We start from the raw sequence: 24,364 nt of genomic DNA, 5'->3' as shown, positions 1-24,364 counted from the left end.
AATTCTTCTTGTAAGAAGTTAAAAATGAACAGGGAAAATTTCTTACAAAGAAACAATGGGAATTTTTTTTTTGTGGTTTTGAGTGCACCTTGAACAAGTTTCTAAAATTCCTGATATCTAATAATTTACTTAAACTTTAATGTAAGATTGGGTGTCAGGTAAATTATTGAATGAATTTGAGAGTCAGACCAAAGTAAAGCAATCAGGATTCAAGCTTCAAACCACTGCTGTATCTTCATCAAAATTCCAATAAATAAATTTTGTATACTTTAATCCTTATAATAAAAGAATCTGTTTTGCTTGTGATTTATGATACAGTACCAGACCAAGTATCCAGCTTTCAGAAATCCAGAATTACCAGAAAACTGACTACTTTTGAATTTGGCAGGCTTTGTATAGCTACAATTTACCGTGGCAGCTTTGTTTTAGTTTCTGTGCCATATCCATTGACACAGTGTCAGTTCCAGTGTGACTGTCAATGTTTATGGATGATCCTCTTGCAGTTGAGCATTTATTTGTCAGAATTTAAGTTTTATTATTTACTTTCCTTCATTTGATTTTCGTCCTACAATGTTTACATTATACTGTATATTCTACATTTTAAGTTTTAAATGATTAATAAATATGTTAATGAAAGAACATAATTTTATTTAAGTTTTCATCTTATATATTAACACTATACATAGTCTACATTTTAAGACCCTGCTTTAGTCTATTAATTTGTATCTGTTAAATACAATTTTACTCTTTCTACTGCTTACTTTATATTTTAAGTATATATTTAGGTCAAGTTCAGAAATCCAAACCAGTTCCAGTCCCAAGCTTGCCATATATTTGGTCCGGTACTGTATTGCCATTCTCAAGATTTTTGATTGACTAATTGTACAGTTTGGAATTTGATAGATATATTATCATAACTGGAATATAAACATTCAGTGTTTCATACCATCAAACAAAAATAAATTTTAAATTAATAAAATTTTATTAACATAAAAAAACCATACTTAATCTTCTATATTTTCTATGTTTTCTGACATTGGAACTATCGTTCCAGGAAATAAATCACCCCATTGTGAAGATCGTGCACATCTATATAAATTCCTAAACCAGAAAAGAAAATTTCATTTATCAATTGGATATTATTACAATTAAAAGATACTTTCAAGATAAAAGTTTAAATAGTTTATTTATAATTAAAAATTAATTTAATTAAATCATTTAGAAAATTGTGGGACTGAAACTTGCAACTTCTGCAAAGTAAACAGATGTAGAATCTGTAAACAGTTCTGGATTTGAATCCTGTTCCAAATCAATCATTCTTGACAATTTTTTGAACTTAATTTTAATTAATATTAGGCAATTAGCTTGCAGTCTTGTATTGTCTTTGGAGTAAATTTGATAATTTAATAATCAAGAAATCCAGTTAATCAGACTTAATTTTTTTGTATTCATAACAATTAAATACAATAGTCTCTATAGTCCACACAAGTCCAGTAACCTGACACATGAATTTTCGTGTTGCTCCTTGCCAATAATGTATGTGACAGAGAGAGACTGACGTATGCTTATACTGCCAGTCGCTAGTTGTTTATTGTATGTGTGGTTGGCAAAACATTCACAATCATGATTAATATAATAAACTAACCTGTGAACCAGTACACACACACACACACACAAAATCCAGTAATCTGAAAATCTGCTGTAATTCGACACCCACCAATCCAATATATGCCGAATTACGAAGACTCTACTGCATTTATTATTAAAGTAATTAACTTTGTTACCCTTTTAGATTAAAATAAATATAATTCTTACCTGCCGTGTTTTGATTTTGTGAACACAATTTCATGTAATTTTCCATCCGAGCAGCACATTCTACAGACAACATGTTTATGCCTCTTCAGAATTGCTCTTACAATTCTTGGCCAAGGATCTATTTCTATTTATAAATATTTTTATATATTATTTTTAATTTAATATTATCTCATATATATTTTAAAATTATATGATTATTTGCATTCTCTGATTATATAAATACAAAATTATAATATATACCTTCTGATCTTGATTCTTTCTTTAGAATAACGTACGAATATGTTTCGAATGCATTCATTTGTTTCTGCAAATAAAAATGCCATTACGAAAGTGTTTTTCGATGTAGAAATGCAGCTAAAGTATATTAATTGTAAAAATAATGTAACGAATTTGTTTGTACGGATAGATCATTCAAGCTAAAAAATAGACTTTACACAAATATGCAATGAAGTTATTTCATTGTGTATTTGTGTATCAGTGTGCAACTCTAGTTGAACGTCCTTGTGGTAACACGTTATTTGTATTTGTGTCAATGATGTGGTAACACGTTAGAATACTGTAATGTTAGTACCACAACAATGCTACATTTTGGTATTTATTGCACAGATGTTGATGTGATTTTATTTATCCCTTCTAATGTGGTATTTTTAGCATGTTTGAAAAGTTAAAATAGTGGTTATATAAGCTTCTATCTCAATTTCTGAATGGTTAACTATGTTGCAGACTCATTCCATTAGCATTCAAGAACTCTCAAGCCACAGTTTGGCCCATGGGCACCTGAAGAGGGGGCGAATGAGGCACTTATCCCCTAGAATTGAGTAAAAACATTCCACAAATTATAATCATAAAAGTGATTGAGATATGTTAACATTACGCAGTTGATCATGGGATACAGTGTCTGTTTTTATGTATTGATGTAATACTGTATTCTATAATATACTTCTAGGAAAAAACGTTAAATAATTAAATAAAAATTTATTGATTTTTTCAATGTAATTATTTGTCTCCAAGCTTTATCCCCCTGAAAAATTTTCTGCAGATGCCCATGCTTAGGTCAATCTTGCTCTATAACAATAAAATACTATAGTTTGGAATATTATGGTATTGCATTGCTCACACTTAAAATGTATGTTCTCATACGATAGGAAATGTAAGCAACATAATAAAAAAATATACAAAGATACCGAACTGTAGCTAAACAATGATGGAAAGGACACATACATGCTTATCAAGTGAATCCATTTAAAAAAAAGCACTTTTATATTATAAATACAGTGGGTGATCGGTTAACGAACAGATCAGATAACGAACAAATCGGATAACGAACACTTTCGCGAAAGATTTTTGTGTTCGGACAACGAACACATGATCGGATAACGAACACCACACAGAACGAACACAAGAAGCGACGTAAAATAATGAATACCGATTGGTCTTCTCTTGTCTTCGGGCAACAATTCGAAACTTTTCAGAGTGCGGGAGACGTTGACATCGACGCTCAAGCCGGTATATACCAATCGGATAGTATTCCTCCGAACTTTGAAACTCTCCCTTGTAATTCCAGCTGATTTTTTATTTTTCTGACAAAATAATTCTTTTATGTATTCACGAGACTGTCGTGCGGGCACTCGTTAAGTTTTGAGCCTATTTTTCTTTTCAAAAGATGAGAGTATAATAGCAAAGGTAGAGAGTGGGCAAAAGATGCCTAATGTTGCTGGGCAGTATGGCGTGAACAGGTCTACAGTAGGCCGCAGTTCAATCTTATTTAAGAAAAATACTGTATAATCAAGAAGACTCAAGCAGCTAAAGGAGTAACAAAAATCACACCTGAGAAATAAAGAACATTGAAGAGTTCATAATGGAACCTGAAATGGATCTGACGACAGAAGAATGCCAATAACTCTTGAATGAAGAAACTCGGCGAGATATGTTTTCTTCTGAAAAAGAGGATTAATGCCAATATCTGCTATTAAAGATCTTTTGAAGAAATGGGAAGATGTCAGAACAACGGTCTTAGAATGGCATCCAAACCAGGTTGAGGCGTGGGGATTTCTACAATTGCAATGCTATTAATTACTTACGAAAAATCCTGAAGAAGAGAGAAAAGCAATCGACATTAGACAGATTCTTTAACCCTTTCAAACGGAAAAAACATGACTAATAAAAACACAAGACTGTGCGTGTATGTATTTTTATTATTACGTATAAATAAACGTAGTAAGAAAGTATATATTTTTTTATTTTTGGCGGTCTCCAGAATGAATTAATTAAATTCCCATTAAAACCTATGGTAAATCGATAATCGGTTAACGAACAATTCGGATAGCGAACAAAGTCTTGGAACGGATTATGTTCGTTAACCGATCACCCACTGTACTGTGTTTTCTCAATTCTAATGTGCATCTTTTTTGGAATTTTCTGGTCTGTAAAACTGGGATGTACATTAGAATTGAGCACAAAGTTGACTTCATGCAGTCTTGTTCATGTCGTTTACTCCTCACTCCTCTATTATGTTGTCAGTACTGACGTGCTATAATCCCTCTCGCTACACTGGTTTTAACTTTGATTTTGATGGTCTCTCAAACTACAGTAAGCCAAGTGAACAACATTCACAGACGGGTTTCTATAAAGCTAAGTTTAAATGGAGAATTAGCCACGATGCTGAAGTACGTGTGTTGTGTACAGATATTTTAGTGAGATGAATTTACTGCATATCTGGAAACTTTCTTGCTTATACATATTGACACAAAATCGCTGTTAAAATGTAATTTTAGGTTAGTCTAAAGATTTTTTATATCTGATAATAAAGTAAATGAATGTATTCAAAAATATGAATGTCGTAAAGCACTGTGAATGCGATGAAATGTTTTTCAAAAAGACATTTACTGCTATTTGAATACATTAAACTTTTGTGGCTGTGTGTTATGGGACATTCATTGCATTTGTAAGTTAACTTTTTGGGGTTTTGATGTCTCAAAAATCAGATTTGCATTAGATTCGATGGCACATTAGAATCAAGAAAACATGGTATCTGTTTTTTATATTTTGTGTTAATTATACTGCATTTTAAATACCTTAATGTTGTTACTCTTTAATAACTTCTTTTAGACTATATTTACTTCTAATTTTCATTCAATTTCTTCCTAAAAACCTCTTTTTTAAAGGCGAGTTGTTGGTCTATCTTAAATTGAAGGGCATTTTAATATAGTAGTAAACATTTGTTTAATTAAATTGCCTCAATGTCCTTTTTTCCTTATTAATATGTAAATTTTTCGACTATAAATTCGACTTTCATCTATTATCAGGACTTATTATACTGGTTTTACAGATAATATTACAAAATCTGTAAAACCAGTATAATAAGTCCTGATAATAGATGAAAGTCGAATTTATAGTCGAAAAATTTACATATTAATAGTAGTAAACACTTTAGATTATCACCTTCAGGTTATTAGTAATCACTTTCTATACAAAATAAGATACTTTCTCCCTTATGTAGTAATTATGTCCCTAGAGGAAAATTAGCTTTACAATTTTAATATTCAGATATTTAACTGTGTGAAATATTGATACAACTGTAAATATTATAAAAGTTTGAATATAAGTTCATTTTATTTAATAGTTTTGAGTGTTTGTGTATATTTTTTTTACATGTAATGTAAGAAAGATGAATAACTGATATATTTCTGTTATGAGAATATTTAAAATTATATACAAAATTTTATTTTATTTGTTTATCTTAAGATTCTGTTTCATAAATATTCTAATTTTGAAATAATTTGGCTATATTCTGTTAAGAGAATTCTAGTTTTAGATATTAATAATAATGTTTCTTTCTGTTTAAAAATATTTGATTTAAAAGAAAATGAACAGCAAATGTTTGCATGTTATTGGTGTGTAATACATAACGAGCATCTACTTATTGTGACATTGTCACAATGCCGAGCTGCAATTTTTCATCATATTTTAATTTAAAAATTCACATGACTTCTGGTTCAGACCGGAAGTCATGTATCTAGTTAATCGGGGCCTCCGGTACCTAAGCTTTCCACATCTAATCTGATATTCTGACCATTAATTTCATAATATAACATGCTTCACGGTAATAGTTCACACTGGTTATAACACCGTTTATCAGCTCTGTCAATAGCAAAGTGCATTCTCGAGCAAGAGCATCTAGAAACTCTTGGAGCATTCTTAGTAGAGGTGATGGGATGCAACTCAACTCCTTAGACAATCTCGTACACATTCTATAAGATTTAGATTTGGAAATCTTGCTGGATTTTCCATGTGACTTCACTATCAAGACAATCTGGTACTTTGAAACCGTGCTAGTAGTTATTAGTAGAAATTCAAACACAAATTATTATTGTATTTATTTTCAGGCACTTGGCAATTTTTATCATCAAATAAAAATCAACTAAATAAAATTTGATGATAAAAATTGCCAAGTGCCTGAAAATAAATACAATAATAATTTGTGTTTGAATTACTACTATCAAGACAATCATTGATGAGTGCAGTTTATGTGCAAAGGCATTATCATCCATGAAAATGAAATCTTCACTCACACCATCTCGAAAAAGTATCATGTGGAGTTCCAAATCTCATCTCTGTACCTCCTTCCAGTACAGAGAAGATAAAAATCTAACCTTTAACAATAACATATAATTAAGTCTATTGTGAATTGGTATATTTTTGTCATTAAGAAACCATTCCATAAAAAATGTGAACTTATCACTTTTACAGTATACAAAATTGTCAAAATTCCTACCACTTAAAACACAATTATATTCTTCTTTACGTTGAATGTAGTTAAATATGGAAGCCTAATTAGTTATTATTATTATTGTTTTAACTCTTTCCACTGTATGGGTACTAAGAGGGCCTTTTAATCATATCCATCAAGAGTTTAGCCAGGTCCACAATGGAGACAGCTAGGGTAAGGGACGAGACTGGCATCTAGGATGAATTGCTTGTAAAAAAATTCTTATGGTTTCTTTCCCAGATTTGATCCTGGTTCCCAAAGTCGCCTTTATTACTTTGGTAATATAGTCAATCTAGTTAGCTTAGGTTTGGTTTGTTTGTATAAGGCAATGCAACAAATGGGCAATCTGCCCAGGAGGCATTCTCCTAGGCAGGTTGGGCATTTTTGGGAAGAAGTGACCCCTATTTAGGTGTTACAAACGTGAAGAAAACCCAGAAAATTCCATATAACCACTCTGTTGGCAAGGCACAAACCCATGACCAATTAATTACCAGTGTTTGGTGGTTTTATTCACTTGGCCACTAGTAGGCATTCTATTTAGCTTAGATGAAAGTGCTTTTCTTTATGTAGAAATAAACTGCTTATATAACTGGATGCTCCTCCAACCCCGCAAAAGCACAAACAGTAATTTATTTGAACTTATACATATGCATCATCTATGATACACACTGTTGCATCCAATAAAATTAATGTTTGTTTTTATTTAAAAACTTTTATTCTAATTGCAATCTCCATTCAAATTTAATTGGTTAAAAACCAAATGATTGACTGTTAAAGATGGCTGAAACATTTGTTTGCTTATTAAAATATTTTTCCTTGTTGGAGTTTTGGAGTTAGTGTGCTTTACTTTGCATTTATATTGAAATTTGTACAGTTTAAATGGTGCAGTTGACTTTTTTCTAACTAAACAATTGAATTTTCAAAAGATGTTTAAGTAAATTACTTAGGTTTTAATTATATTTCATTTACTTAAATACACTATAAACGTAAAGAGAAGATAATTAAATACTTACTTTATTTAAAGGTAATTTTTCGTACTGAACTTGAAAATTACAAGGAGTTTCTGTGCCATCCAATTGTCTAGGACAAACATGATCATGAGGACACTGTAATTTAAATGTAACAATTAATTGAATTATAACAAGAAAAGCCTCAAAAGTGATAAAGAAACTCACAGGTGCAATCACATGAGCCATTTTTGAACTTCTGCTTTCTAACTATAAAAATTATGATATAAACAAATTATTTTCACAAGAAAAACAGTTATAAATGTAAAATTCTTACATATAATATATAATCACGAGCTTCCATGAGTGCATCAAAACCAGCATTACTTCCATGATCAACAAGTACCTATGACAATAGTTTTCTTTAAGATTATATAATAAAACAAATTCAAAATTAATTATATTAACTGTAATTTACCAAATATTTGTTACATTTTCTCCAAAGATGCTTGACAACTTCTAATCTTTCTTTGGAAGAGGGCAAATCCAAGAATGAGTGAGCACTGATGACTAAATCATATTTTAACTGGATAATAAAATATTTTGTATATTTAATGATGCAAAAAATTTACTTTAAAAGTACGAAACCTTACTGTGCTAGAAACTGGAAGAAACTGTCGCATGAAAACACCTTTAAAAATCATTTCTCCTTCTTCTTTTCCACCTGTTAAACATATTTGATCATTAAATGAAGGAGGAGGTAAATTTTTTAAAGTTAAACTTACCTTGAAGGAGTAATCTAGCAACTTCATTCATATCTGCTGAAGAATCTACACAGAAATATTCTTTTAAACTGTTACCCCACATAGAATGAGCAGCCCTAAAATAATTTGAATACCTCTATTTGAAATTATCCTGCTAAAATACAGTTTCTTCTTTCTTCCAAAATGAATGTTACCATTTTAAATTATTGTAATTATGTCAAAATTATTATCTGAGAAGTATGTAACATACACCAATTGATAAATTAACTGTCCAAGTTTTATTTCTCATCTGCATTCAAACATCTTGTCATCTGGTATCTCTAGAAGGCTCCATAAATGAAAATGGTGACTCTGCAACAGAGAAGGCATTCTGTGTTCTGCGGTTTGTAAAGTCAAAATCGTTTGTAATTGTGCAATGTGAGTAATCTGCAGGAGGAGTGGCAGGAGTGATGATGAGTATGCTGCAGTGGGTGCAGGAAGAATGTGAACATCGGTTGGATGTGTGCCTTGTAACAAGGTTCAAGCATTGAGAAATTGTAATGGGCAAATGTAAAACTTGGACAGTTTTGCAATGTTTTAATGTATGTTACAATATTCTCAGATAATAATTAAGATAATTACAATAGTTTAAAATAATAGCATTCTTTTTGGAAGACTCTGTATAACATGATTATAATTTTCTTACCACATAGCAGATCCAACCCCCGATCCAAAATCGAAAAGTGTATGAGGAGTAAAATCTGGATCATCGTATGTAATCTATAAAAATATAAAATAATAATTAAATTTATTAAATTAAATCGCTAAAGAAATGTATAATTAGCAGCTCTTAATCACGTAATCAGAATTTTGAATATCAAAGACCCAATCACAAAAGAAACATTCCAAAACCATAAACAAAATAAATGAAGTTTCAAGAAATATCAGATATATTTGTTTATGTCTGGCCCCTCAAAGTACCAAAAATAACCTTAAAAATAACATTATATATTCATACACAAGTAGAACACAATACCTTTCTAGCCGCACCATGGTGACATGGTAACACTGATAATTTCTTTTTATCTGTGTAATATCTGTGGTTGTAAACACAGTTTGGAAGATATTAAATTTTTCTAATATATTATAGTATTTAAGTGGTTGTTTCTTACTGATTTGGAGAATTATGTTACAGTTAGTTCAGTGGAAACATTATCTCCATAAAAAATATATAATATTCATAAAGTTTCTGTTTATTTTGATAGTGGTTAGATTATATGCACTTTTCTATATTATAATTCTAGTTTTAGCTGTTCATTTCAAGTACCAGTACTTCACGGTCCTAATTTTTATTACAGAGACTAATTGATATAAACAATATATAAATCATCATTTATAAACACATTTCTGTGATTCAAACTACAAAATTATGTCGAATCTTCAATCAAAGTAAGGAGTTTTGTAACAGAGAAGTTGAATAACACCCCATCACGTTATGCAATTTACCTGAACATATAAATTGTATATAATTATCAGTGCAAAGTCAAAGTTTTGATGCAACGACTATATAAAATTAAATCTAAAATTAACGAAAATCTCATAGTTTTGACAAATGTAACACTTCTGTTGAAAAACTTCTATCAAAAAATCATCACATTAGTTATAAACATGTCTTGAAACATCATTTATTTTGTGTAAGAGTTGTAAAACTTTCCCTTCTTAGCACATTTACCTATAATATTCTTCCCTAAAATGTTATATTTTAACCTCTAAAAATACTTCTACTAATCTTAGCATAGTAGTATTTTCAGAGGTCTGTTTTTTAGTTTAAATTAATTAAAGTTTAAAGTTCAAAGTTTATCACACAATTATGTGAGTTAAAGAATACAGAACTATGTAAAAAGCATAGACCACAGAACGGTTAACATTCTAATTTGGAACTTTAAACTAAAGACAGACCCGAGGCAGGGCTGTGAAATGAGATAAAAACATTTGTTGGAAGAGTAAAACAGTGCTGGAATAGTGATTTAACATATTATTATTACTTAATTTGTTAAATTGTACTAACTTAAGTTTTTATATAATAGTTTAACCCCCTTGTAATGAACTAAGGTTCATACAATAAAGAATAGAATAGTATTGTTATTACTGTGCTGAAATTCATTCTAGCTTGGATATTTTAATGTAATATTCTCTAAAAATATCCTCTAAATATTTGTATGTTTATGATGTTTGACCCTTTATGTAGTTTTATGTCAGCTAACTATGTAAAGAAATTCATTCTACAACTCTACGTTCAAGCTATTCTGATGGAAAATCATCCTGTAATCCTTGCAATCACACAATATTTAAAGACTAATGTCTTCAATGGCTTTTATGAACCTTCAAATAACATAAACTTCAGTCTTAGATTAAAATGTTTAGAATATATTACAAGCATTTAAATTTAAGAAACAGTAATTCTAATTTACAAATATAACAGGTTTACAATTCTTCAAACTTAAATAATTTTGTAATAAACTAAAAAATAAATACAAAATAATAATAAAAATCCCAGCTAACAGACAAAAATTCTTTAAAATCACGGGTCTCAAGAATTCTAGAAAGTTGAAGAAAGTTACCTTAGTAATCTCAGCTAAGAATTCCTTCTATGTATAGTATCATCTAACTAAGAATGAGAAAGAATAAAATGAAATCACTAACATTTACTGTATATATAAAAATTTCATTATTTTATAATACTCAAAAACTTAATTCTAATTACATGTGTTCAAACAGTAAGGTCAGACATTTGTACTCAAACAGAGAGAACTGTAGACAAATGCAGACAAATATAGCAAGAACCATATTACTTGATGTCTAACATAGGTTAATACACAACAACTAGTTGGATTTTACAGATCAAAGTGATAAAAGTAAGTCTTTGGTGAACAGATGTAAAGTGCTTATCGATATCCAGGTAAAGAGACCCACCAGTACAAAATATGTCCACCTCAAACTGCAATGCGGCACTCGCAATGTCATGGCAGACTCGTCACCAAGTGGCTGTGACTTTTCTTAGATATCACCACTAGCAATTGTATTTGTCCTTAAGTTATGGGCACGTTTATATAGATAATATACACAGTTCCTTAACAAAACCGAATTAAAGAATGTAATATATAATGAACTGCAGTATTAAGAACAGCATATCAACATCAACCTCTGATGTCCATCCAATCAGATAAGTTAAAGAATTATTAACTGCAGTGATTAGTCTGAAGATTAAATTTGATGATTAAGAGTGCCCAGTTTACTTACATCAACATAACCAAATAGTAAATATAAAAGATCAAAAGCTCGTACACGAACGCAAACACAAACTACTGTACAGTCTAGCAACCATACTACAAATCCATTGAAATTAACATGGTTAACATACCCCACATAAATAGTCCACTAGTCAAATAACACAGGGTGTGCCTCACAAAACTGGACCTACTTAAACTACAAAACATTAATTATGTGAATTTCCATAATGTCTTGTAAATAAAACTAAGTTTTCAAAGAATTTCTTTGTCTAATTTTATTTCATCCCATTTTTTCCCAATATGAACATTACGATAATTTAATCTATTTCAAGCTTGGCCTGTTTTCCACACTGCAGCCTGCATAATCAATGCAAATTAATCTAATTAATCCAAGAACTTTTAAAAAGGTTACTAATTTTTTTTACCAACTTGCAATAATGGATAACCAGTGGCAACATAAAAGATTTAATATCATAATGCAGAATTGTCAGATATCCAAGTACAGTAGAGCAGCATTGATTATCCGAAACAATTCAAGACTGGGGTTGTTTGGATAACTGATCATTTACGAAAAAAAATATATTAAACACAAATCTGTACTGTATATAATTTGTATCACACATCTTACAAATACATACCTTACATAATGTATTACATTAAACTATACCTACAGTTTAGGTTGGCAGGGAGAGAGAGAGAGTACTGCAATGCCACAGTACTAGCGGAAAATTTGAATTTTCTGACAGGAATGCTTTCGGTTTATTGCAATTCAGATAATCGATGCTCTACTATAGTTTTGTAGCCAATGCCTTTTATCTGATAATACTAATAATTACATAATCAAGATTACTTAAGTAAAGAAGTCTTTTTTTAAATCATGGCACCCTTAAATGATAAAAAAAAATAATCAAAAACGACAGTATTAAGTATAATATTTACTTAATTTAATGAATTATAAATGTCAATTTACAAAAATATTAGCGAAAGTTTTAGTTATAAAACACAAGAATTTCCTGTAAAGTCACTTTAGAGAAACCTGGCCATAAATTTGGCCAAACAAAAATTGTGTTTGTTGCATGTGCATTTGTCATTCAAGCCATTCGCTAACTGTGCCAATAATTTAATAATAAGAAGCTATCATCGACAAGAGCATGCTGCATTAATCAAACTTTTATCTGCATTATTTGAAAATTTTCGGCAATTTATAAAAGCAAAAAAATAAAATAAAATTGAAACAAACACGTTTTAATTGTTGAAGCCAAACTGAAATAATGGCCAAAATTAAGCAATTTTATGCGACAGATAAACCGAAACCAAATGCTTTAAAACTGAAAAAATAAAATTGAAATATACGATAGACTTGCGTTAATTCAAACCGGAAGAACGGCCTAAATGGTTCGAATTAGAAGGAGAACCTTTCTGGATGCTACAGAACAAAAACAAGAAATGATTTTAACAACTTGTTAATACCGCATGGCAAACAGAATAATGTCTAATCAGTGAGAAATACAAAGATAAAGTAGTGCGTTTGACGGAATTAAAAAAAAATCACAAGAAGCACAACAAGAAAGCACCGCAGGTGACTGTAAACCATCCTAATTGTGCATCAAGTGATTTAAAATGTTTTAAAATTTTTAATTTATTAATTTTAAATTTGATCTTTAAATTTCAAAAGTGGGAAGATGATGTTAATCTACTAACACTTGCTGTCAATTCGTGTATTAGTAGATCTAGGTACAACAGTGGGAGGCATTAACAAGAGAAATGTATGTCAATTTAAACAGGAATCAGATGGGGACTAGCGTCCATTTTAAATTAATGCAATTCTGATGTATTTCAATTGTTGAAATTGAATTTTAAAAAGTAAAACAGCCGAAAGTAAGTCATTTTATGCAACAGATAAACCAAAACTGAATGCTTTAAAATTGAAAAGATAAAAATAAAATACATTTTTTTTATAAAAAATGTCATAAATCGTGTACTTTTTTTTAAAACAATTTTAAAATATTAAAATCTTTTACCTCCGTTAGAACTTGCTTCAGAACGGCATATTCGGGAGCGAGTCGGCTCACCATATAAAGTATGCATTGATAAAAATCATAGCTACACAAAGAAAAAAGAAAAACAATAGAAAAGTCTTAAAATATTTTACCAATTTACTTATTATTTATGTACTATTTACTATAAACTATTTTATTTTTCTAATAAGAACTCCTTACTCTATTGATTTCCAATGAGGAATTACTTGTTTAAGCCTGAATAGAACTTTATTTTTTATCCTCCGTCTCGTCATCTCGTCGAGTTTGTCTACAGAATCTAAATCTACTTTTTCTAAAAAAATAAATATAAATATTAAAAATAATATATATTTTATTAGTATTTTTTAAAACAAATCTTTCTACCTTTTTCGCATATTTTTAATTCGACTTTTTTGGCAACTTCATTAATGTATCTATTCTCTACCGGCAAATTTCTAGATTTTAAAGTATTTACCAAATCGGTACTGTTAACGAGCAACTGCTTTGTGGTGTAACCTAAAATGTAAAATAAAACCATGACTCGTTAAATTGGATTAAGTTACTTAATAATGGCTTCGTACAGGAAAAAAATAGGTGCAATTCTCTCAAGCATAACGTCCGTTTATTAAATCTTTCTTTCTAATATAAGGCCAGTCTCGTGCATTTGGTATAAATGCCGAGCAAGTGTTTGGCCAGTACCAAGTAACGTAGACGATTTACATATGACTAATGTTCTGCATTTGTTTGTTTCCCACTCTCGTTAGTATAATGTGCCGATGAGGAGTGGTAAAGTAAAGGGATGAATATGTAATTATTCGGCAAATTCCGAACGCGTGGAGCCGTCTTGAGAAAAATATAAACATAAATTAGATATTGAAGGGGGAGTATACAGGAAGAAGGCTTATTCAATTTGATACCAAAGCAATCAGTTTTGTTACTTTAAAATAAAAATAAATATAACTGGGCATATTGTACAACTTCAGTTATTCGAAGATAACTGAGTAACATTCTCCGAAAAATGTCGAAGGCTCGTGCCTCGGCCCCCCCAAATCTGCATTGAGCAGCACCCGAACTCTCAAAATTCCAGATACACCACTGTGTTAAATCTAATATAAATCACTTTAAATTAAAATGAAATTAGTTTATTTTTACTAGAATAAATTTCTAGTATGAATAAACTAAGCAACATTTGCTTCATGGCTTTTTGCAGTGGCACTTTAAAAAAGGATTGTGTAGATTGAGAGATAATCCAATGTATTTTTCATTAAGTAGTTATGTAAACACATCAATTATATGATTTGTTTCATGTAATTGAGAAAAAAACTGGGTCTCACATGTAAATATGTCAAAGTGTCAGACTCATTAAAACACCTTAAATACATTTGGTAAAAATCCTTGGAAAATATTACACAGATTCACAACAAACCCGTGATCTCGAACAAAGGAAAACGCAACGCAATAAAATCACAGTTCGGAGTAGTCACAATACTCTCTAACAAACTTTTTAAATTAAAAAAATACAAATATACTTAAATGCAATATTTATCTTTACTATTATGGCACCATATCATCACAGTTTAATCATTGTTTTTTGTTTGTTTAATTTATTTATTTATATTTTACATTATATATTGAATTTTGCACATATTCTGACTCCAAAAAAGTAGGTTTATCAGTCAAACTGGCCAGTGCAGTTATTTCATAAAGTGAACAAAACACCTTTAACTGTCTGTTAATATCATAGTCCATCTCCATTTCTTAATACAAGAAAGTAAAACAGAGGTTTTTGTTGTTCATTCGCTGTATTAACCTTTGACCAATTGTTGCCCTTGACTCACTCTGCCACATAGTAAACCCTGACAAGATGCACTGTGCACTGAGCAGTGACTCTAGACAAAAAATAGAAAATTTTTCTTGAATTTCAAATGTTTTGTTCTCTATGAATGATTCTGCCTGAAGTGGACAGTTATATACTCAAAAGTACTCACAAAATAAATTATTTTTACATAATGCTGACAGACAGTGGTATAGGTTATCTTTTTCTATTAATATTTGGCATGTATAGCTATTGAAAACTTTTTTAGATGCTTTATTTCATCAATAAATAATCATTACAGATATCTCAAGATTAGAATTATTGAATACTATTAGCAGAGAACACACAAAGTCTAGGTTCACGAGACCATACGAATGAGAAAAATGGCAATTATAATGTTATTGTATTGAATGGGCTTATACCTTAAAACCGTGACTATAGGCCACTCTCGTGTAAAGCAAAAACTGTAAAGAAACATTGACGTTTTCCTGGATAAGCTACAATTTATAGAACCAAGGTACGACTTCAGCATAAAATACAATAGCAAAGAAATAGCATCGAGAATAACATCAGAAATTGAAAGACACTGTCAAATCTAACATACCTTAATTTTCATCCAAGTACTTATGACTACTATAACAGACTGAAGAGAGTGAGTTAAATTGATCTATTATGAATATTTGGTCTAATACTGTAGAATCATTAAAATGACCTAATGGAATTAGCAACAAAGAATAAGATGCTGCAGCACTAGAGATCATTCATTAAGATGTTTTATGTCAAATCTAAGAAGCACCCTATTTTCAGAAATACTAAAACCTGAATAAAGTGCATCTTACATTTGTAAAATTTCTGGCGTTGCTCATCTGGATGTGATTCTGAGTCCCTACAACAATAGGATGATGCTTAAATACCTTGACCAGATGGTTATCCAACCTTATATAGTAAGAATATTACATCCTATTGTTAAGTTATTTTTATAATTTTTTCCATAATACAATTCAAATTACTTTCCTCAGAAAGTAAATTTTTTAGAAAATTCGAGCACTTCTATCTCATCTGCCCATCCTAAGAAGTCAACAAAAGAAAATGATATGATCTCCTGATAATAGACTGAAAGTGTTTGAGTTTTCATGTGAAGAAAAACAGTTTGAATTAAACTTATATTTGAGAATCTTTCTTAATAACTGTATTTTTCTTGATCTTGATGATGAGAATAAGCTTGAAAATATAAAAACCCTCTAATTTGTAACTTCTTACTCTAAATAAAGCATACTTTTCAAATATTCCTTAATTAAAACAACAAGAATTAAAATGAGCAATTATTTATTATGGCATTGTCACAATAATGGGCTGCAATTTTTAATCATATTTTTAATTTATTTAATTTAAAGTATATGCTCTCCATCTCAAATTAGTAGTGGCTTGCCCCTGTACAACATACTTTTCCATTAGCAATGGAGTCATGCTGGTCATCTATCTAACTCATTTCGGGGGAAAATTTTTGAATTGAAATAACGTGACTTCCGGTTTGCTTCGGAAGTTTGTATATAGTTAATCAAGGCCTCCTGTCCCTAAGCCTTCCATACCTGTCTTGCATTTCATTTATCTAACACCATTCTCAAGATTAAGAACAGACAGATGGATGGACGAGCAGAAGAACGACAATGGGAATTTATGTTTACAAATTTTTCAAATTGCAGCCCAATAAGAAGACAAAGTATTGTAGTAAGAGTGCATGAATATGGTATCAGACTGAAACTTGGCTATATGTTGGAGCCTAAAGCCAAGATTTTTGGGTATTCACAGTTTTATCGATGATACAATTAAAATTATTTAAATAATCCAACAATTAATGAGTGCTTTTGCTTTTGTTATTCAATAGTTATATTGTAAAATTCATAGAGACATACAATACATAAATATCATAATGAACTGATTATGTGTGTGAAATATACAGAGTTGGCAGATATTTTCGATCAGTAGTTGCGTTTGAAACGTAGCCAAAAATGTGTCAAAAATGTTGCCACTTTTTGTTTTAAAAAGTCTAACTGATACAAGATTAAATTAAGTATGCATATTCTGATCATATTTTGTTTCTTTGCGATAAACTAGTATTATTATTAAAGCATTCATGAAAATTGGCAAAAATGACTAACAAAATGGTTTGCAATTAACTCTACTACACAGCATGATGAGATTTATGTAAATAATGTTATTCCTGATTCTGTTCCTTTCCCATTGAGTTTTATTATGGAGTTGTACCCTAAAACCTAGCCTGTAAACAAGAGCATTTGCAAAAAAGTCAACATTCCTTTACAGCTTGCCCTTGACTCACTCTGCCACATAGCCCTTTTGCAGCTTACACACACAACATCCTATAGCCAGTTTTAGTATATATTGTAAAGTTAAAAACAAATGATTTTATAAAGGATGATTATAAAATCTCAATCCATTTTTGCAAGTTGTGTGAAGCATGCTGATCCAAGAAAAGCAAATTGATGCTGTTTGTACGTGTTTGAGTTTATTAACATACATGAAAGTACCATCAAATCCTCCCATTATCCTGCAAGAGATCGTGACACATCATTTGGCAAGTGGCATAGTCTTCTTTCTCTTTCTCCAGTTTACGCAATACGTGGGCACACTACGCATGCTTCATGAGTTTGTAATGGAACATCTTCACACTATCAATTAAGACAGTGAGCATCTGGCTTAGTTTTCTGGTTAATGATGTAGACTATGTTAATGTAGTTTCTACATGTTGAACCATTTCATGCAATATGATGGGTCTCCTGGAATATTATGCATCCTGTACATTATCCATTTGCCTGAATTTGTTAACTAACAGTCTGATACTGGCCCTGATGGGAGCAAGTTTCCGGAATTTCTGGATGAAGTTTGTCGGTACTTCTATGTACCGACAAACTTCACCCAGAAATTCAGGAAACTTGCACTTCGTCCAGATCCGTGTACCATTAATCCATTGAAACGTGAACAAACCACAGTGAATCTCTCTTCTTGGATTCAGTATATTTCTTTGGGTCCAGTAGCAAACAAATGATTTTGTTACCATTTTAACAAAAATAGATTGAGACTTTATAATCAACCTGTATATTTACTTACCTTTATTGTTTAATATATTTTTGGCTGCATTAATCAATCTTTCAGGTAACTTCACGCAATTTATTCTTCTAAGTCCCGGATGTTTTCTATGCTTGATGGTGTTAGAATTTAACTGTTCTTCAACTTCTGGAATGGTTAAAGCTGTAAACTTAGTTTTTGTTGACATCTAGAAAATAAAAAATTAAAATGACTATAAATCCTTAAATTTTACACATTTTAACAGCTCATAAAATTGAGTAAATAAATAATTAATTACATCAATTAATTTTACATAAAATCCATTATAAACTTTGCTTTTTTTTTAACGTTTAGTTAATATTTGGGTGTTTCTGGAAATTTGTAGAGTTTTATGATGCACTTGTTACATTCGGGATATGTACAATTGAAGAATTGTACAAAGAAAGTCAGCCGGCCGATACGATTAAGGAGGAGTCACCTAGTGAACACTCTGTCGCCGGTCCAAGTAGTGCCGAAATTTAGCAAGGCTGTCAAGTATTTCAAAGTCGTGAAGACCTTCCTGATGAGTTTCAGCATAAATGAACAGGCTGTACTGTACGTGACATTGCTAATATCAAGCAGTGTTGTATTCAATAGACAGAAATGCGGCATTAAAAGAAACCAAGGTGAATGAGTTTTTTTTAACAAATTGTGAAGTCAAGCAAAGTGGTAATGAGAGTATGTAATTTGCCTCTGTTATGCTTACAGTATATACGGTTTTCATCAGCTTTGTCATACACACGTATGTTACAAACATACGTGTTTCTATGAGATAAAGAATAGTGATCTCAAGAGACTGAATAATTTCAAGTACTGGTATTTCTTATAGACAGTGAATGGATGACAGTGGAAATTTACAGGTCTACAATTATTTCAAATTGCAGCCCAATCATGCTTGAATTGATTAACTGCTTGATTAGTTGCCGGATGATGAGGCATTAAAAGTGTAATTCTGCTAATAGCAGGATTACACTTTAAAGCTGTGTTCAGACAGATATGTGTAATGTAAATTAAGTGGCGTAACATGACATTACATGCCAGAAAGACATTTCAAGATTTTCATTGTGTTGGGATCGGTCCAAAGTCAATTTTAACGGAAGGAATCTTCCATCATAATAGTAAATGTGCCTTTATGAATGTTTGCACATAACAGAACAAGAAACACATCTTGACGCAATGACGTAAGAAGTGCCTGTCTAAATGCAGTTTTACTGTCTCCATCGTTCAGCCATCATTTCAAACAGTTTATTAAAGAAATAACTCCATGACAGCTGAATAATCAGTTGCATTCTAAAGTTTAGATCGATAGCATATTCAAAAATATTGCATCAAATATCTTAACACAGTCCCATAATCTAGCAATTCAATAATTCAATAAATAATCTGCTTTCTAGACTAAAAACAAGTATTAAAATATTTACATATTGATCAGTGATATATACTATCACCAAATTTCTTGTGTCTGTATTCATAACTAAGGATCAAGAGTTAAAGTCAGAAGTTAACCAATTACCATTCACTTTAGTACAAGAATAATTATTGGTTTGCATATAATTGTGAATCAGCTAGAGTCAATATGATTGTTTAATACTTTTCTTAATCATGTCTGTGATATCGATAGTCTATTTCTTTCCCCTTTAAATTAAATAATATATACAGGATCTTCCAAAAAGAATGCTACCATTTTAAATTACTGTAATTACATTAATTATTATCCAAGAACATTGTAACATACATTAAAACATTGAAAAATTGTCCAAGTTTTACGCTTGCCTATTTTAATCTCAATAAGTGTACAGTACCTCATGTCACATGGCACACATCCGACCGATACACAAATTCTTCCTATATTTGCTATGGCGTATCTGTCATCACTTCTCCCACAGCAGCTAGAATTCTATGGCTTCTGAAGATTACTCAAGTAGCACAATGACAAGTAATTCCAACTTTGTAAACTGCAGAATGCCTACTCTGTTGCACAGTCACCATTTTTGTTTATGATTCTTCCTAGAGGTAATAGATGACAAGACATTTAAAGGCAGATGGGAAATGAAACACAGATGAGTACATTGCTTAATTCTCAGTAATTTAAAATAGTAGCATTTGTTATGGAAGACCCTGTATTTAAAAGTGTTTACTTTAAGTTGAAAGCAACAATATATATGTTATTTTCTTTTGTATACAGTATAGACCAGCGTTTCTCAACGGGGATGATATCGCCCCACAAGGGCATTTTTCCATGTTGAGGGACGGTTAGTAACAATTTATATTTTGGGGGGCAAAAAACAATTTTCTGGGCGATATAGTAAAACATTATATATAATCTAACTACTTAACCATCGATATATCGGGTTGGAGATGTTTGTATATTTATTACGCCTTGCCGGGGCTTGCGATGGCCGGTTGAGAGCCTTATGGGAAGTAGGACGTGGGCACTGAATGTGTCCCCAGCCGGCGTTGTAATAACCGTCGATGGTTAAGTAGTTAGATTATAAAACATTATATTAAGAATAATTAGATATTTTATTCGTTATATTGTACAATAATTAAACAAATAACATTATACTAGTCACTAGTCTATTCAATGCAGTACGAATTTGGCATTAGCCTTGGCCCTTGGCATCGGAATTTTGAAGTGAAGGGGGCAATACTACGTTGAAGAGGGCGACGATTCGTTAGAGGTTGAGAAACACTGGTATAGATAGTAAATTATTTATATTAGATTCATTATACACGAATTCAAACTATAAAACTTCATTCCTACATAAATCACTTGCCTATTAAAAAGAATAAACCAATAAAAATGCATTTACCATTGTTCCAAGTGAAAATCAAAATTTTATGGTGCGTCAAATAGAATATTTTTGGGGTTATACATACAAATTGGGAAAGCACTACAAAATGATATCTGTGATAAATTATTAATGTAATTAATGTAAAAAATCATTTATTTGACTGATTTCTAGTTTTAAACATTGGAAATTCATTATATATTTCTGAAAATTTATCACAGTTTATCATCAAAAACACCATTACAATAAACCTCATTGTGTGCATTCTGCATCTAAATTAGAAGTTAAATTCAAACATAATATTATTTACGTCCTCTACTTAAAGATCATCATCGTTTAATTTTTTAACATCATCGATCGTCATGGAAAAGGTCATTATGATTCATCTTACAATATTTAACACCTCTTAGCCAAACTTTTCTATTTTAAGATCAGTGAACTGATGAGTTGGCATGAACAACAACATCTCACCTATATCGCTTGCCAAGTAACTTTTAAAATATTTCACCATTAATCAATAAACAATAAAAAAACAAGTAATTTTCTTAATATTATGTCTAATATTTTAAATTTCGTTCCAAATTCTGAAGGATGATAACATCAAAATGTAAATTTGTAAATTTACATTATAAATTATGAGTTAACAATTTTAAAAATAATATGAAATTTTTATACAATTTATCAAGCCAATTTTAATTGGTCAATCAACCAGCTAAATATTTCCTCCAACCAGTTAAAAAATATTGTTTTATTTTATTTACAAGTATTAATTTTTAAAGATAACCATGCTATAGACTAGTGTGCAATAGCATGTTATAATACAAATATTACTTTGTCATCATTAACTACAGTTCGTAAGGATACTTGCAGTAGCATCATTGAGTTACTCAACAAAAGACCATAGCCATTCACAAAGTGTTTAGCCAGTGTTAGAAGAGGAAGAGAAGAGGGAAAGAGAAGATAGAAAGAAGAGAAGGAACCTTTTAAGTTGCATACTAAAAGTTACTATGCCCTCTATGTTTAAAGTTGGCATGTAGTTTTTAAGCTGCAAGGCCGTGGGTCTAAAAGAAAACCCGAGTTGTAGCATAACACCAATAAGTAGTGCAGCTACATATAAGCTATACAGAGTAAACTGTAAGCTTAAAACTAATACAGAAACTAAGTTAGCAGGTCTTATAATAAGCAGAATAACCTAACTAACACAACCTAGTATTGTAGACTGAATACCTAAAATTTTTCCCAGGAAAAACACTGTACTTATATATTAAATCATATGCTTCTGTGGCCTTATCTTATAGCTTAGTATTTAAAATGTCTACTCGGATTTATTATATATATATATGGAGTGTACAGGTGAAAAATAAAGACTGTTTTTTTCTGATAGGCTTTCTTAAATTTTGCTGAACAAAAAGACGTCAGTATAATAAGTCCAAGTAGACATTTTAAATACTAAACTGAACTTATATAAATAAAGTAATTTTGAATGTGTCTTAACTGTTCTACACAGTACAGTCCATAAATTTTAGAATTATAAAAGATCAAAAATATGAGACAGAGATAATATATCTTTTTTTATTCAAAGTATGTGTTGCATTGACATACGTGCAAACATTTGCACAATCGTGCAAGTCTTGGAAAGCTGCAGAAAATTCCTTTTTTTTTTTTTTTCCAATTGTCTTTAATTTATTGTACACAGCTTTTTGAATGGTGAAACACCTGCAAATTGATGTACTTTAAGTTTCAATTTTGACTTGAAAAATAGAAAATAGTCAAGAAGAAACAAATCTGGCAAGTAAGGTAGGTGATAAAGTCTGTCAAAAGTTGATACTTGAAGCATTGTGAACAGTAATGATTTGTAATGATTTCATCAGAAATTTTCCTCTGCATCTACCATCACAATGATTGATAAGACATGACTCAATTTTCCTTTTGTTCAGCTCAACATATGGGAAACATTCCTAAAAAAGAGGACAAATGCCAAATACAAAAGATATATAGACAGCAACTTAGAAAATCTAATCGTCTGTGCAAAATGTTGAGAGCTTCACATATTCCTTTTGTACCACATTTAGGGTTTCCATAGTAGAAAGATCTGCTTTAAAACAAAATTTAATTGCAATTCTCAGTTCATGTTTCGAATCCACAACACAGCAACAAAAACAAATTTTACACTAGACCAATTTCTGAGTGTACACTAGCGACTCTGCAGATGAACAGACAATAGTAGCTATTACTTGATAAACACATTGATCGATATACCATTACACTATTGTTCTGGCAAAAAGTTGTCATAAAGCTTATGAACAGCATTTGTACTATGTCTGATCAAAAATTATCCAACTTGAATTCAGGAAAAACACCTAAGTAGCCATTTGTTTCAAACACTGATTCCCTTCTGAATTCACACACTTCTCCAACTATGGGAAGCATTTTTCAATGTCATTTATCAAGATCTCCATCAGGCGCATCGAGTTAGTCTTGATCTTTGTGTCCCAGAACGTTGCTTTGAACAGATGTTCGACCTTCTTTGAAATGACGATACTACTCTTTGATCTGCATAGCACTCGTAGCTTTATCAAAAGCTCTCTATTTTTTCAATTGTCTCCGACTGCACATCACCAAGTTGACAAAACTGAATAAAGATTCTTCACACAGCACATTCCATCATTTTTGCTTAATACTAATGCAACAATAACAGCATACTATCATGACTGCAGGATGGGAAAGACTTGCCAAAATTCACACGACAACATAGCCTCCTGTCCAGCTTGCAAATATTTGCAAAAAAAATATAAATAAATAAAATGAGGTCGAATACTTTCAATCAAACCTTGTATAACTTATAACATTCGAAAAATATAAAGCTTAAGCCATTAATTTCTAAACCATAATTATAACCATACTTTCTTTTATCACATGTTAAGAGCTTTTATTATTTAAAATCAAAGTTTTATCAGACTGTGATTTCATCTGCTATTAAAAGATGTAAGTTTAAAGGCAAGCATCTTAGCAAATTATCATTCATATTGCACATTCTATAAAAAAAAAAAAC

At 30.7% G+C, this 24,364-nt stretch overlaps 1 protein-coding gene across 1 annotated transcript in view; it reads right to left on the bottom strand.

Annotated features, from left to right (window-relative positions):
* Window positions 1–721: 721 nt before the first annotated feature.
* LOC111628017 (methyltransferase-like protein 17, mitochondrial) overlaps window positions 722–24,364 on the bottom strand; it is a 33,648-nt gene continuing 10,005 nt past the window's right edge. Inside the window, exons 2-16 of the mRNA XM_023371737.1 lie at window positions 18,524–18,689; window positions 13,966–14,097; window positions 13,783–13,894; window positions 13,585–13,666; window positions 8,980–9,053; window positions 8,316–8,410; window positions 8,184–8,254; window positions 8,009–8,116; window positions 7,868–7,936; window positions 7,759–7,800; window positions 7,597–7,689; window positions 2,056–2,119; window positions 1,816–1,939; window positions 1,005–1,101; window positions 722–917 (exon numbers count right to left, since the gene is read on the bottom strand). Coding sequence (XP_023227505.1) covers window positions 1,005–1,101; window positions 1,816–1,939; window positions 2,056–2,119; window positions 7,597–7,689; window positions 7,759–7,800; window positions 7,868–7,936; window positions 8,009–8,116; window positions 8,184–8,254; window positions 8,316–8,410; window positions 8,980–9,053; window positions 13,585–13,666; window positions 13,783–13,894; window positions 13,966–14,097; window positions 18,524–18,689 — 1,329 coding nt within the window. The 3' untranslated portion in view covers window positions 722–917. The remainder of the gene's footprint in view (window positions 918–1,004; window positions 1,102–1,815; window positions 1,940–2,055; window positions 2,120–7,596; window positions 7,690–7,758; window positions 7,801–7,867; window positions 7,937–8,008; window positions 8,117–8,183; window positions 8,255–8,315; window positions 8,411–8,979; window positions 9,054–13,584; window positions 13,667–13,782; window positions 13,895–13,965; window positions 14,098–18,523; window positions 18,690–24,364) is intronic.

Source organism: Centruroides sculpturatus, unplaced genomic scaffold, assembly GCF_000671375.1.
Source record: "Centruroides sculpturatus isolate CEXI.00-Female unplaced genomic scaffold, Cexi_2.0 scaffold1, whole genome shotgun sequence".
Lineage (NCBI taxonomy): Eukaryota > Metazoa > Arthropoda > Arachnida > Scorpiones > Buthidae > Centruroides > Centruroides sculpturatus.
Note: the sequence above shows the minus strand (reverse complement) of the source record. Positions and strands in the feature narration are given on the sequence as shown.